At 37.3% G+C, this 15274-nt stretch overlaps 2 protein-coding genes across 4 annotated transcripts in view; one reads left to right on the top strand and one right to left on the bottom strand.

The window, feature by feature from the left end:
- The first annotated feature begins 369 nt into the window (after positions 1 to 369).
- Pldn (biogenesis of lysosomal organelles complex 1 subunit pallidin) lies at positions 370 to 4314 on the top strand. Of its 2 annotated transcripts, none has more exons than XM_069499700.1 (5): positions 370 to 491; positions 1079 to 1198; positions 2240 to 2327; positions 2849 to 2935; positions 3432 to 4314. In XM_069499700.1, exons 1-5 carry the CDS (start codon positions 472 to 474, stop codon positions 3492 to 3494), a joined length of 378 nt encoding a protein of 125 aa, XP_069355801.1. In that variant the 5' UTR covers positions 370 to 471; the 3' UTR covers positions 3495 to 4314. The 2 variants fall into 2 exon arrangements, with proteins under 2 accessions (XP_069355801.1, XP_034826665.1); XM_034970774.2 differs by lacking the exon at positions 370 to 491 and adding an exon at positions 550 to 804.
- The window catches only part of Swim (Secreted Wg-interacting molecule), a 31077-nt gene continuing 19735 nt past the window's right edge, over positions 3933 to 15274 (bottom strand). For both annotated transcript variants that reach the window (XM_034970773.2, XM_069499670.1), the window contains 6 exons: positions 9660 to 9838; positions 8712 to 8895; positions 7461 to 7592; positions 7116 to 7312; positions 6422 to 6561; positions 3933 to 6271 (listed from right to left, as the gene is read on the bottom strand). In XM_034970773.2, the coding sequence (XP_034826664.1) occupies positions 6134 to 6271; positions 6422 to 6561; positions 7116 to 7312; positions 7461 to 7592; positions 8712 to 8895; positions 9660 to 9838 (970 nt within the window). In that variant the 3' untranslated portion in view covers positions 3933 to 6133. The remainder of the gene's footprint in view (positions 6272 to 6421; positions 6562 to 7115; positions 7313 to 7460; positions 7593 to 8711; positions 8896 to 9659; positions 9839 to 15274) is intronic.

The raw sequence follows: 15274 nt of genomic DNA, 5'->3' as shown, positions 1-15274 counted from the left end.
TTATTTCTTTAAAATACTTGAGTCAACATAACCTTTTTTTGTCAAGATCTCACGTGCATACACACACACGTCACACGTATAGACACACGTCGTACATTTTGACAAACAAAAAAAAGTGGCCACGGCGATAAGGACAAAACATAATCATTTTGCCACGTTCTAATAAGAGCTTTAATGTATTTAGCTATCTCGCTCTAACAGTGAAAGTCACAAATAGGGCTACTTGTAAAGATATTTATTCTGAGTGTTCTAGGCTCTATATGCCATTGCCATATGGTGGCCATGGCCCATGCCATGCCAGGCCTGTTTCACTCTTTGCTCTTGGTATTTGCATTTGCGAGACATAAGAACCTACCTGACATCCAGCGCCGTGAAATAAATTAAAAATTAAGTACCTACATCCACGTTACACGTTACCTACCACGCTACCTACGCCAGCAGGCTGAACTTGCATCCTAATTCCTATTCATTATGACGTGTGAGCACCTATGGTGAGCATAGTACAAAAGTTTTGCTACGTTTTGCAGCTTTTTTTTCATAGAATAAAGTAATTAATTGGTCGGTGTTTGTTTTGCAATATATGTTATTCGTCTGTGTTTTGCAATACGAAAGCTTTGTCTGACTAGAACCCAGAGCCCTAAAACCAGTTTAAAAAAAGCTTTGCATGTGGGAATCAATAAACATAAACACTAAACAGTTCTGTGCTAAACAGTTTTTTATATTGTGTTGTTATATGTTTGTATGACTTAAAACATTTAATAATTAAATAAATTCTGCAATGTCGACAGCTGAAGTTATGGAAATGTGAGTTTGTTTTATTATTATACTACTAGCTATAGCTAATGCCCGCGACTTCGTACGCGTGGACTTAGGTTTTTAAAATCCCGTGGGAACTCTGATTTTCCGGGATAAAAAGTAGCCTATGTCCCTCTTCGGTCGTAAACTATACCCATGCAAAAAATCACGTCAATCACGTGATTGAAGGACAAACCAACAAACAAACACACTTTCACATTATTATAATAGGGGTAGTGATAAAAGCAATAAAAGTTTTAATCTAATCGTAGACCCTTTATAGTTCTAGCGAAAGTCCTGTAAAGCCAGAAGACCTAAAAACTGTACAACTTCTCGCAAAAGGCGTGATGGAAATATACGAACCACCTTTGGCTACTTTAAATACGCATCTAAAGGAATTGACGTAAGTATAACATAACCTATTCAGCCATATAAAACCACCAGACCTAAGGTGCCAGGCTTTTGCTTTTAAGGTATTTTTTTGAATAAAAATTATGGTGGTACAGTAGAAACTCGATTATCCGGCCCTAAGTTATACGGATTCGCGATTATCCGGACTACCAACCGAAAATTGTTCGCTCACCGAGGGTTCCATACTTCTACGCTATTTTTTCCTCCATTTTGTACGAGAAATCGAAAACTATTATGCATAAAAATAAATAAAAATCTGTTTTAGAATGTACAGGCAAAGTCCTTTCATAATATGATACCCCACTTGGTATAGTTATCTTACTTTGAAAATTGAAAATACTATTATAGTGAACTACATAATATCACAGAATATATTATAATAGTACTAACGTAATAATATGCACAAAATCCACTTTTCTTCATACATTCGATTATCCGGATTTTCGATTATCCGAATCCCTAACGACAACAAATAGTCCGGTTAATCGAGTTTCCACTGTAATTGAGATTAAATCCTAACTAGAAGATAATAAGGAAACAGTAAGGGACAAAGTTGCTGGCATCACCTAGTATTATAACGTTTGGATGCCCGTGATTTCCTCTGTGTAGATTCAGGATTTTAAAAACCCTGTGGGGTAGCCTATGTTCTTCCCCGGGATGTAAGCTAACTCAGTAATTTCATAAAATTGGTTAAACACAGACACACTTGCATTTATGTAGTAGTATGAATTAAGCAGTGATAGCCTAGTGGTTGGGACGTCCGCCTTCTAATCGGAGGTTGGGGGTTCGATCCTGGGCACGCACCTCTTTTTTTTCGGAATTATGTGCGTTTAATTAATTAAATATCACTTCTCCATAATGTTCTCAAAGGTGTGTGAAGTCTACCAATCCGCACATGGCCAGCTCGGTAGACTATGGCCAAAACCCTTCTCACTCTGAGAGGAGACCCGCGCTCTGTAGTAAGCCGGTGATGGGCTGATCATGATGATGATGGATTACTGTACTATGTTTTAAAAATGTTTACTGGTTCCAGTGAGAAACAAGATGCTGTACACAATATGATATCATCCGAGAGGAGGCGACTGGAAGATTTACAAAATGATGCAATGTTAGATGCACTTGTAAGTTTTAAACTGTTTCAACATATTTTTAGGGTTCTGTATTTTAAAAGAAAAAAAGGAACCCTTATAGGATCACTTTGTTTTGTCTATCTGTCTGTTTGTCTGCCCGTCTGTCAAGAAAACCTATAGGGTACTTCCTGTTCACCTAGAATCATGAAATTTGGCAGGTAGGTAGGTCTTATAGTAACATGTAAAGGGAAAAATCCGGAAATTTGTGGTTACATCACAAAAATGACATTACTTACATAAATTATCATCTAAGCCATTTTAATTAACAAACTAGCTTTCTCGCGACTTCGTCCGCATGGACTACATAAATTTCAAATCTCTATTTTATATCTTTAGCAGTTGAATTTTCAAAAATCCTTTCTCAGTGGATGTCTACATCATAATAGCTATCTGCATGCCAAATTTCAGCCCGATCCATTCAGTAGTTTGAGCTGTGCATCTGTGCATTGATAGATCAGTCAGTCAGTCAGTCACTTTTTCGTTTTATATATTCAGATTAATATATCTTTCAGTTGGCAGATATAGCAACAAACAAAGAGAAGCTGACATCAATAACAAACTCTATGATGACTTTACATAAAAGAGTGCAATCTTTGCAGGTGAGAAAAATTAACTGATTTGAGGCCAAGATAATAGTAATACATCTTATACACCCATAAGAATTAATCAAGAGGATATTAATTTTTGTATAGGAGATTAATGGAACTGCTTTATCCCATTTAGGTTAAACCGTCTAATAAAGTGACAATAATAGTATTGTCACTTTATTAGAATAGAAAAGAATCCATACTAATATTATAAATACGAAAGAGTGTCTGTCTGCTAGCTTTTCACGGCCATTATACAGATTTTGATGAAATTTGATACAGGGTAAGCTTACATCCCGGGGAAGGACATAGGCTACTTTTTATCCCGGAAAATCAAAGAGTTCCCCACAGGATTTTAAAAAAGAACCTAAATCCACGCGGACGATGTCGCGGGCATCATCTAGTAGAATATATTTAAGTAAACTTTTACAATAATTGAATCGTCAAATGATTTTTTATTTTACCACTAGCTGATGCCCGCGACTTACTTTACTTTTATTTCTTCTAGATACGAGCCGCAAATGTAGAAAAAGTTGCGAAAAGTAAAAGCCAGCCTAAACCAACAAGTTAGCAAAAATTTCATTTAAATATTCAGCCTAAAATACTGGTTTTGCCTTATAAAGTAACTATATTTTTATAATTTTTTAGTTTTTACCTACACTTCAAGGAAATTTCTAAATAATTTTAAATACATATCAAAAATTGCGGACCGGCAGAAATCGAACCCGCGTCTTCTGGGATCGCGCCCGACGCTCTGACCACTAAGCTACGGCACGCTTATATTTATTTTTGATATAATATGTATTTAAAATTATTTATAAAGCAACTGCTTACATAAGTTTTTAAGTACCTGCAAGTAGCCAGTAAGTAAAAAATTATAAAAAGAACTTTAAATGTGGGAGGATTTTTATGTACCTACTGTTATTTAGTCCTTTATGAATGTAACCTAATTAAATTGCTTTAAATTTTAATTATTTTGTTCAAATTGGGAAAAAGAAAAACACAAATCTCATACTTATTTATTTTTATTAAACTGTTAAATATTACAATTATTTAAATTAATGCTTATGTATAATTTAGACCAACAATAATTAAAAAAATATAAATATGCATTGTGTTTTGAAAATGCAGGTATTGTGTCTACATATTAATTTTGTTTGGTTCAGTGCAATATTTTTACAGTATGGCACGGCATAGCTACATTTGCACGAATCTTATAGTACATTGGTACCTACAGTATGTTTTACTTTTAATAAAATAAAATATGTACCTAAACTATGCATTCCATAAATTACATTTAAAATGTTATTCTAAAAATATACTGTCTATTAAGTATATGAACTAAATAGCTATAAGTTTAATGATACGAATAAAGTTATTTTAAAAATACAGTTCATAATATCTTTTATTTATAGTGATAACTAAGACTAGTTTTGTTGACAGTGCTAGTTAATTGAATGTACATCTACTAATATTACGACCGAAATTAATAAACCAATCACTCTTCAATCTGTCGATAAGCTATTTTGTTGTTACTATTATAAAGCCAAGGAGAGATTATATATGTTATTTGTCAAAAATTATATTTGGTCTTTTTGACAAATAAAAAAGTCGCCGAGTAAGCTATCGACAGATTACAGATAGATTGAATATAATTTCGGTAGTTTCTAGTTTGTGATGTTACGTATTTCTTAGATAACTACCATTAAAACAGTGACAAGTTCAGGAACTTGTTCAGTTAAACGTGTGTAACGTTGAGAGTTAGGTAAGTATGTACTTTTAGCAAAAAGGATAGCCAATCTGAGAGGTTCGAATTGGCTTTAAAGTTATCTAAACACCTAATACTTAATAATTATAAATCTAAAATCGGTAAATGGCAGTTGCTTAGCAATGAACTTTGTTCAAATATTGCGTCTACTATAAATAAGTATTGTTTTTTAAATACCGTTTTAAATTACCTACAAAATAATAATGGATAAATATTATCTTAATCAGATTTCATATAAGTTTGTAATTTGTAGAGTAAAGTAAACACTTATTTTTACTTTCTACAACAGTTAAATTAAGTACTATTGTATAAACTGCTACCTACTACATATTTCAATACTTTAACATGACACAATTTCTGTTTTACTTCTAAACTGTTCATCAAAAAACATCTATCTCATCTGGCTGTTCAAATGTTTGGATGTTTAACTTATCATCTAATTATGTAACATTGTGGCTAATTTTGTTACAAGGATCTCTAAACTAAAATGACAGGTCTAATTCTAGTGTTGTCCTCTTCTGCAGGGAGCATTATGAAAGTGATAGCAATACATTTTAGACTGGTCAGTTTAGTTTAGAGATTGTCTACAACCATAGACTTATTAGTGGTATGTGTCTACAACAGAATCAGCCACATTGCATTGTCCAAATACCACTAACTATTCTCACAGATGTGCCTTCTATTCTATATTCGTGTTCGTTTGCGTCTCTTTGTACGCATGTGTGCGATTCGTGCATGTGCAGTTGGTTAAACTTGATGCAAATGTCACTTGTCAGAGAAGCAAACGAACACGACTTTTAACTCTTCAGTATCAAAATATACGCGTCAAAGCACATTACCTCAAGCTTAGGTGCATAAGTCATTTTCATGCATCCAAATACTCCATCTCAAAAAGCGGTTGATTGTGTTTTGTATTTTTGAGATCCAACATTTATGTTATACCTACAGCTAAGTTAAGAGTGATATACAAATAGTCAGTAACTGGTTTTTTTTATTCACTATAGGCAATTTAACACTGCCTTACAGTACTCGGGCGAAAATAATGTGCATCGATCTTTTAGAATGATATTTCGGCTTTGTAGAGCATTGTCTCTGTAACTCATACCTATGTGACGGTTTGTCGGTCTCAACGACAGAGACAATGCTCTACAAAACCGCTATCTCTTTCTATAAGTCGATGTACATTATTTTCTGGCGCGCACTGTACACTATTTTATTAAGGTCGATTGTTGAAAGTCAACAGCCACTACCACTTGTACTTACCTTATTTTGAGGCGATGTACTTAACTGATTAAAAAAAATCGGCAAATTATGATTAGATACTATTCGATTTCTGTGTACTCCTATGGAAAATTTCGTGTACTATTCAACAAAATCCACCCCCGATCGGTCTTAATCAGCTTGCTGACCACGCAAAGGGGTGTGATTAGAAAGTTCCTGTGTTATGTTCTCTTGTATGCTTCGGTGACTTCGCTCCACGCGGCAACCACGAACGACTCGATGCCGGACTCGTTCACGCCTCTAGCGATGCGGAAGTAACCGTTCTCGCCCCAATTGCAGCCCCAGCTGTTGGCGATAATCTGTAAACAAGCATGAGTTGCATACGTATAGTACGCGACAGCTGCACAGCGCCTGCGCTCGCCCGCACTGGATTAGCGCAGGGGATGTGCGGAGCGTTCCCTCCCCGATTTCCATTTCGATCTGTAGCATGCTATAGGACTAAAACATACCCAATACTTATCGCCCCGATCTTCACCCCAGCCAATGATGCGGACGCTGTGCAAGCCATTCAAGTAGTTGTCCCCGTAGCGACTGCGTCGGTAGATGCCGTCGCGGTAGTGGAAGAAGTCCTGGTACACCGTCATCACCGCTGGAAACATTAGAGAGACAGGTTATACCGGGACTATTTTATCCATATACCATTACATAATTGACTAAGAGCCAGCGCGTGCCCGATCTTTGTTATTTTATAAAAGCTGTAAGTTTCCCTGCGTATTATCCCAACACAGGGAGGAACAATCAGCGACTATGAAGTTTGGATCATGGTGGCTTTGGGAGATACAGGTAATAAAGGTGTAAAAAAATCTGACGTCAAAGTACTAAGTCAAATTTTTTATATTTTGTTCGGAATAGTATTAAAAATCACGTCATGCATTGCCAGACACTTAGTATTTGGCACGCCCTGGCTCTCTCTCTATAATATAATTTGAATGTTTGTGTGTGTCTGTCTGTTAGATTTTCATGGCCCACCCGTTGAATCGATTTTGGCGAAATTTGGTGCTGAGTTAGTTGGCATCCTGGGGAAGGACATAGACTACTTTTGGTCCCGAAAATCGAAAAGTTCCCACGGGATTCATAAAGGTCGAGGGCAGAGACGCCCTTGATTTGGATTTGGTTTAGCAATATCAAACTTTGTTAACTTACCGTGCACTGGTCCAGATGTCATTATTTCATACATGATGTCTGCTTCGTTCTTAATTCTGTACAGTGGTCCGACTTTATATTTCGAGGTCCGCGCAGGCACAACTGGCCGGCAACCCTCCTCGACCAAATCGCGTTCTTTAGAGAACTTGCACCTGGTCATCATCGCCTTGTAGGGTGAGCATTCTTCATCCACAAGCCTACAAAAAATAACCGTCACTTAACATGGAAGTTACTTTGAACCTACGGGTTAGCTTTGCGGAAGTCGGCGGCGGTAATCGCTTAACATCAGGTGACCCGCCTGCTCGTTTGCTCGCTAGTTTTATTAAAAAAACATTTTGATTTTACCCGTATAACATGGCGTAATTCCATGCTGTGTCAATGTAGCCGCCCCTGCAGCTTTGTTGTTCTTTGTTGCACGACAGCAAGTGCTGCGGGCTGAGCACTACCTTCTCAGCGCCGTTGGACTGGATTGCAAATCTGAAAAACAATATAGGTAAAGTATTGTAAGTTCGTCTGGTTGTGTGGTGTACACCGATCCATAGTGTACACCACTGGTGTATATTGCATTCATTATGTATACTGTATATAGTTGTGGTTGTAACTTTTATGAACCAAATAGGAATCTATCCTTCTATCCTAATACCGATTATAAAGAAAGTTTGTAAGTTTGTTTATAGAAAGTTCTGGTTACCTACATCCTGTATATATAAAAGGAAAAGTTGACTGACTGGCTGATCTATCTACGCACAACTCAAACTACTGGACGGATCGGGCTGTTTGGCATGCAGATAGCTATTATGACGTCGACATCCGCTAAGTCTTAAGTCCACGCAGACGAAGTTGCGAGCATAAGCTAGTTAGTAATATGGTACCTACTCTCGAGCTTGTATGATGATGGAGGTGGGAGGAGCAGGACAATATATACACGGCGACAAGGCATTTGGGACTCCTTAACTCCTTTACCTAGGAGAAGTAGGTACCTATGTATATTTTATTCTGTTGCTTTAATAAACCACCTATATCATTCTTCTTCTGTTCGTGTATCTTATATTAGTAAAATTCAGAAAATTGTAACATCTAACAAACAAAACATTGCTCTCTCTCTACCTATTCTTCAAACACCTAAGAATATACAAGGCACTCAAGCTGATGATACAGTAGGTACTTTACAAAAAAGCGAGGCGAGTCTCTAAAAGATTTCTTCAAGATTTATAGTGCTGAAACTTAGGAAAGTACCAGCTCATTGTGTTTACTTTGACGCTTTGGCGTGGCTTGCTAGGTGAAAATGCAAAAATAGTGACTAGGGACGAATTCGTGACGTAGAATACCCGGCTGAGTTTGTTGTGGACGGGCGCGTCTGGAACCCTCGTAGCTTTAGTTATGGGAACGTAATTAATCATCACCACTATATCATCTTACAAATTAACAATTTTGATTTTTGACCATTAGGAAGCGTAACATGTTACTCTGAATAAATAATTTTTTGACTTTATTCTAACTATGCTAGATGTAGGTAGGTACTTTGTCTCAAATAAATACATTTCTCAGAGTTATAGAAGCCATCTTTGTCAACGCAGGTAAAAAGGAAAATCGTACCTGTCGGAAGCCACAGTGGCAACAGTTATAGCCCAGTCGGACCCACACCATTCCTGGTCCACAACAGGAGATATATATTCTGGCCAGGCCTGTTTTGCGTCGAAGCTCTTAGGGCTATATACACCTTCCTTGTGAGCTGGCAATGGCACTGTTGAAGACCTCACCTTGTTGCTGAGAAAAGTACCTGAAATATAATAATGTACCTATATGAATTTTGATATCTTTTTTATGAGCTTTTGATTAACTTTAGGTAATACTTAACATGTGTGGTTGTTAGTTACTTATTAAATTAATTTAAATGTAGCAAGCCAAATTGAAAACACTTCGCTCTTCTATAAAGTTAAAATTTTACATAGTTAATCGTCAATGTGAAGCTGAATGCAGGGAGCATTCAGCTTCACACACTCCACCTTCGTTACGCTACGGATATCGGCAGTTCGCTTTAGGAATTCAAGTAGCCGAAAGCCTGATTTAATTCTGGATAGCATTTAAATGAGGTCGAACTAACCGGAACCTCATGTTCGTGCTGAAATCACTTAATATCTACAGTAGTGCTAATACACAAATCTCGACTCAATTATCAACATGTTCTACAAGTAGGTAGTGCTCTCTTTTCTCAACGTTCCTTATGAAAAAGAACAGCGCTACTTTTAGTCCTATAAATTTTTGTATAGGTACTACACTACAGGACACTTTGTAGGCAGGTACGTAGATACAATTAATTTTAAACTGGGACAATAATGATCTGGTTATACCTACTAATATGAAACTAAACAAAACATTATCATTCAGGCGAAGCACTACAGGTCACGAGTCACGACTTATGTCAGTACTTTCTCTTAAGCACTAGAATAGACTACTTTCACTTTTATATTGTTTTCTAGACCTCATACCTACGTACGATAATGATAAAATTAGGTTTCCAAACTACCAAGTAGGTATACCTACCTAGCTTGTAAACAAGTCCATCTTTCAATTTCTTTCCATAGAACTGCGTGTAGTTGTAAGGCCGCCACGTGGAGTAGGAATCTGAAGCCACTCCTCTCAACACCTCATCGCTCATAATGCACGGGTCGGTATCGCACAAGAAATAAGTTCTTTCAGTAGTCGGATCGTGGTGGCATACGCTGTAAACAAAAAAGTTAGATAGAAACAGTCCATTTGTGCAAAAAACCCTCCTGCATACTAATAGGTATATTATAAACGCGAAAGTATGTCTGTCTGTCTGCTAGCTTTTGACGTTCCATTGCATCTGTTTAATAGTCTGCTACCTAATAGTCTGCTAGCTTTTCACGGCCCATCCGTTTAACCGACTGACGAAATTTGGTAGGTAGGATTTTGGAACCGAACAATCAAACAGTTCCCACGGGATTTTAGAAAACCTAAATTCACGCGGACGAAGTCGCGGAGATCATCCAGTTATTTTATAATTGTAGCTTATGCTCGCTACTTCATGGACTATACAAATTTCAAACCCCTATTTCACCCCCTTAGGGGTTGAATTTTCAAAAATCCTTTCTTAGCAAATGCTAACGGCATATTAGCTATCTGCATACCAAATTTCAGCCCGATCCGACCAGTAGTTTGAGCTGTGCGTTGATAGATCAGTCAGTCATCTTTTCCTTTTATATATTTAGATATGTTTTCAGAGTGAAAGTCTAAAATGAGTAACCCTCTGGTCTGACCGAGATTTTGTAAGTTCTAGAAGAAGAAGTTTTATGACTACTGGCTATTTGTAAATGTAGTAATGTACCTACCTAAGTATAAGTAATAATTATTTAATAGATTATTAAGTATGTATATTATTTCTTGTGACACTTACATCAAATTGCAAAACACTAGAGATTACTATCAACAATAAAAATACTTAGTTCAAGTTTCCTAGTTGGAATCCCACTTGTATCAATTAGTCATTTAATTGTTGTTATGCAGTCTTTATTGCGTATGGTATTCGATATTTATGACTCCGTTTATAATCAACATTGTTTTAGATTCTAATAATACCTTTTGATACTGGACGTAGCAGGACATTGGGCACTTTAGTATTAAAGTGCCCAGTGTCCACACACTACACATACACACTGTATACACTAGACATTCTAGGAGACTGGATATTTTCAGCCAGAGCCTGATAATAGCCAGAAAATATTTCAAGTGGAAGAGCGTGCTCTGGAACTTCTTGATCTTGTCAGCCCTTCACCTTTTTACCACCGAACCGCAAGACGTCGGGTGAGTTTCCATCCTTATGTCGCCGACATTCCTCTACACGCACCAAACGTTTTGCGTCATCATTTCTCATAGGTAGGTACGCATGGCTAAGGTTTGAAATACTCTTTCGCGATCTGTTTCCTACCAATTATAATCCGGGTATCTCTACATCAAGAGTGAATAGGCATGTTCTAGGTAAACGAATCCCATCTTAGGCCTGCAAGTGCACATATTATGTGTATTTTCGCCGCACTGGACTCGCAGCCAAGCAGATTCAACTTTAAACCTTTCTAGAAAAAAGAATGGCTAGGTAGAGAGCCGGTATTAGGAATCTACCCTCATCTGGTATTTAATTGTGATACAGAATATATTATGGTAATTAATTTATTTTACCTGTAACCATGGAGGTATAAATGCTGACTAACCTGTAGTGGTCAAAGTTTAACGTTAACCGTAATATAACTTTCACTACATGTCATGCAATTGGACCTTAGATTGAGTTTAGCAATAGGTATATATTTTTAGGTAAGTACTTAGTAACTACTTACTTTATCATTTATAACTTACTTAGTTTATCAGGCAAAATCTAGATTATTGTTTCTGTGAACTAATATTCAAAATTTAACCATAAGATTCCTTAAGTATACCTACCTACCTAAGTATAATTTTTATTAAGAGCGATATAACGTTAAAGTATCGTATAGCTGTTATTTTTTTGGCTTCCTGTATCAAGATAACAAGTAGGTAGGTATCAAATTCGCAGAATGAGATGTGATTAAAATTTCAAATAGGTACCTACCGTTTGTTTGCATAATGCTCTTCATAGTATGTCTGTCTGTCTGCTACCTTTTCACGGCACATTCCTTTAACCGATTTTGGTTTGGTAGAGTGACGGACATAATATAGTCTGCGACAGGTTGAGATGGCAATCGGGGTATGAGGCGGGAGGAAGCCCGCGCGTCACCCGCACCGGGTTAGCGCGGAGGCTGTGCCCCTGTTGCCAGTTCAACCTGTCGCGTACTATACCTATATTCTTAGAATAGGCACTTTTATCTCAGAAAACCATCGATGACAGGAAAAACAGAAAACCAAAGATTCAATATGGGTTTTTTCAAAACCTAAATTCACTTGGAATAAGTCGTGCGCATTATCTATTTGGTACAGAGACGGCTTGCAACTCAGAAAGAGACTACTCTTTATGCCGGAAAATCAAAGAGTTCCCTCGGAATTAAAAAAAAACAAAATCGACGCGGATGATGGGCAGTGGCCAATGGGCATCATCACCCTAGGCCTAGATCCTAATTTACAAGCGACAAACTGGATTACTTAGTGAGAAACCTCTATAAGAAACATAATTAATGTCCTGGACTCTTATCCAGCTTCGACTATATTACCGTAGGTACCTAGGTGATAAAATTAGAGAGACCATAGATACTGTATAAGTACTTAATCCTACTGAAAATAGGTGATGGTCTATGTCGCCCGAGCATCCGAGGTCAAGTCTGTAATTATTATATCTATAATACTTCAAACACTCATGATCACTTCAATTCCTTATTAATGGCATTACAAAACAATCATTCAAAGTGATTATATTATTATTGTACACGAGTTTTAGCGCTCTATATGATCTAGCCGCATGCCACTGCCTCCCACCGACCTTTTTTATATGTTTAACCATGTTTTAGCATGACTAATATTACATTTTTCCCTACATACTAAACTACTACTACATAGCCTATGCTACGAGTAGCGGTAGCTACGATATTAGTAACAATACTACCTAGCACTCATCGTCATCATTAATCCATTGCCGGCTCACTATTGAACACGGGTCCTCTCAGAATGATGAGGTTTTGGCGGATAATCCACCACGCTGGACTGGCAGCGGTAGTCCGGATTGGTAGACTTCTCAAACCACTGAGAATATTATGGAGAGCTTTCAGGCAAGTTTCCTCACAAAAGTTTCCGAACACACATACCTAACTCCGAAAAGTCAGGTGCGTGCACAGGATCGAACCCCGGACCCATCAATAGGACGCCGACGTCTTAATTTTAATACTAAGTCACCACAGGTATCATATCATCGCTTTTTAACCACTAACACCTTCCTTATAATAATGTTCACCAATATTCAAAAAAATTAAATAAATAAAAAACAAAACAAAAACAAAAGGGGTGAATAATACGTTGACGAATGACAGAAGTGAGTTTAAGAGGAAGACATGTTGTGCCGACCCCACGTTGCGTGGGATAAGGTAAGGAAGAAGAAGAAGACTTTAGTTCAATCACCAGTTTGCGATTAGGTGCCTAATATTCACAAAAAATTATACCTACATTGCTTTTAACGATTTCCCAATTCGCCCCGATTTCATCGATACCCAGAAAACCAAAGAGTCCCTATGGGATTTTTTCAAAAAACCTAAATTCACTTGGAAAAAGCCTATAGACGAAAGTCTTTAATGAGTGCGTCCTACCTGTTATGATTTTGCGAGTGCAAAGATACATTGCAGGTGCATTGCATCCCGGGAATGGACGTGCCGATGCTACTTATTGTGCCAGCACTGTGCCAGAAAATCAAAGAGTTCCCGCGCGATTTCTATATGCCCGCCCTCTCAACCTATATGTATTTTGACGGAAAATCAGACTTCCCACGGGTTCCCACGTTGGCATTTGGCAACAACTAGTAAGTAAGTACAAATGTTTTAAATATTATGTGAGGACTGAGGAGGCAATATGAAGGTTATAAGTATATCTTTGTAATTTGGATTATCTCATGTGGAATAGTACCGAAACGTCGAGTGTATTAAATAAAATTTATTTAAAAACGCATTTTATGTTAAACTAATGACTATAGGACATAGGTGTATGTTAGTTCGATCATATTCGATTTTAGTGATGACGGCATACAACATTACCATCGACCGATTAAGGACATACTAATCTGACAAAGACACGCGACACGAGGTCAATTTTAACTTGAACCTACCGGCTATTAGCTTTTTTATTGGACTTGACATTTTTTATTGGATATGTGCTTGGCCACGATCTCATATTATGACTTTGTATAATTCTGCCCAATTGCATTAAAGGCACAGTTTATACAGAAGTAGCGACTTAGTGAGTGGATGAGTGAGACCGAAGATGCCGAAGACGTGCCGAGTAATTGGGATGATACGTTTATTTTACGTACCTTTACACCTACTTTCGACTTGGGATAATATACCTACCTATTTTGATGACCTTTTATGATGTCTGATGCAGTGATGTCAGATTTTTCAATAGTGGTTATTTCATGTCAAAAGTACTTACGATTTTAGTCCTTATTGTAAAGGCGAACCGTACTTTTTTATTTTTATTAAAGCATATTAGCCAAGTTAATTGCTGACAAATATTCCCCTTTTCCCTCCAATAAAGCGTAAAGCTTATGCTAGGAGTAGGTACGACAATAGTGCAACGGGTGGGATTTGAACACCGGCGACCTTTCGGTTTTCAGTCCACTTCTTTAACCGTTGAGCTATCGAGGTTCTAACTTTTTGACATGACAGTAGACCCATAGTAAAAAAGCGCGGGAGGAGTCGTTTTGTACGGACTAAGTATAAGTGTTTAAATTTTGAATAGGTTTAACCAAAGAAATTATACTAATCTTAATGTAATAAGAATTATTACTTTCTATATCCATGGAATTAACATAACCTACGTATAAAATAATGTCACCCAAAAGCTCAAAATTCACGGTTAGAAAACGCGCTGCGGCGCCAATCCATAGTCGTCACTCATGCCATCCATAAGTGTGTCTGTCTGTCTGTCTGCTAGCTTTTCACGGCTCAACCGTTCAACCGATTTTGACTAAATTTGGTACGGAGATAGCTTGCATCCCGGGGAAGGACATAGGCTACTTTTTATCCCGAAAAATTAAAGAGCTCCCACAGGATTTTTAAAAACCTAAATCCACGCGTACGAAGTCGCGGGCATCAGCTAGTAAACTTATAAACGAGACTTAAAATTCTACTCGAGTTACATCATTTATGTTATTTTGATAGCGGTAGGTACTTATTTCAATAGCTACTTGAGTATTGACAAAATCTTCCGGGTGTTTGTTTTGTTGTCATTGTTTACCTACAGTGGTGACTGTATAGCATAATAAATTACTTTTTGAAACATATGTAACTATAGCATAATAGACTTTTTTAAGCAACAACATATTAATGTTGTGGCTAATTCAATTTAGATATTGTGTAGTTTACCTACGACGGGTTGCCAAGCTGACTATGGCAATGGGCAGGACACATTACATAGTTCGGAGAACCGATAGACGTTGGGGTCCCAAGGTGCTGGAATGGCAGCCTCGCACT

Source organism: Maniola hyperantus, chromosome 7 (genome assembly GCF_902806685.2).
Source record: "Maniola hyperantus chromosome 7, iAphHyp1.2, whole genome shotgun sequence".
Classification (NCBI taxonomy): domain Eukaryota; kingdom Metazoa; phylum Arthropoda; class Insecta; order Lepidoptera; family Nymphalidae; genus Maniola; species Maniola hyperantus.
Note: the sequence above shows the minus strand (reverse complement) of the source record. Positions and strands in the feature narration are given on the sequence as shown.

Excerpts from the sequence above, each read along its gene's own strand:
- Pldn (XM_034970774.2), top strand. The coding sequence starts at position 779 with ATGTCGACAGCTGAAGTTATGGAAAT. Across the intron at positions 1,199-2,239 it reads ACGCATCTAAAGGAATTGAC|TGAGAAACAAGATGCTGTAC; the intron begins GTAAGTATAACA and ends TACTGGTTCCAG. Across the intron at positions 2,936-3,431 it reads AAAGAGTGCAATCTTTGCAG|ATACGAGCCGCAAATGTAGA; the intron begins GTGAGAAAAATT and ends TATTTCTTCTAG.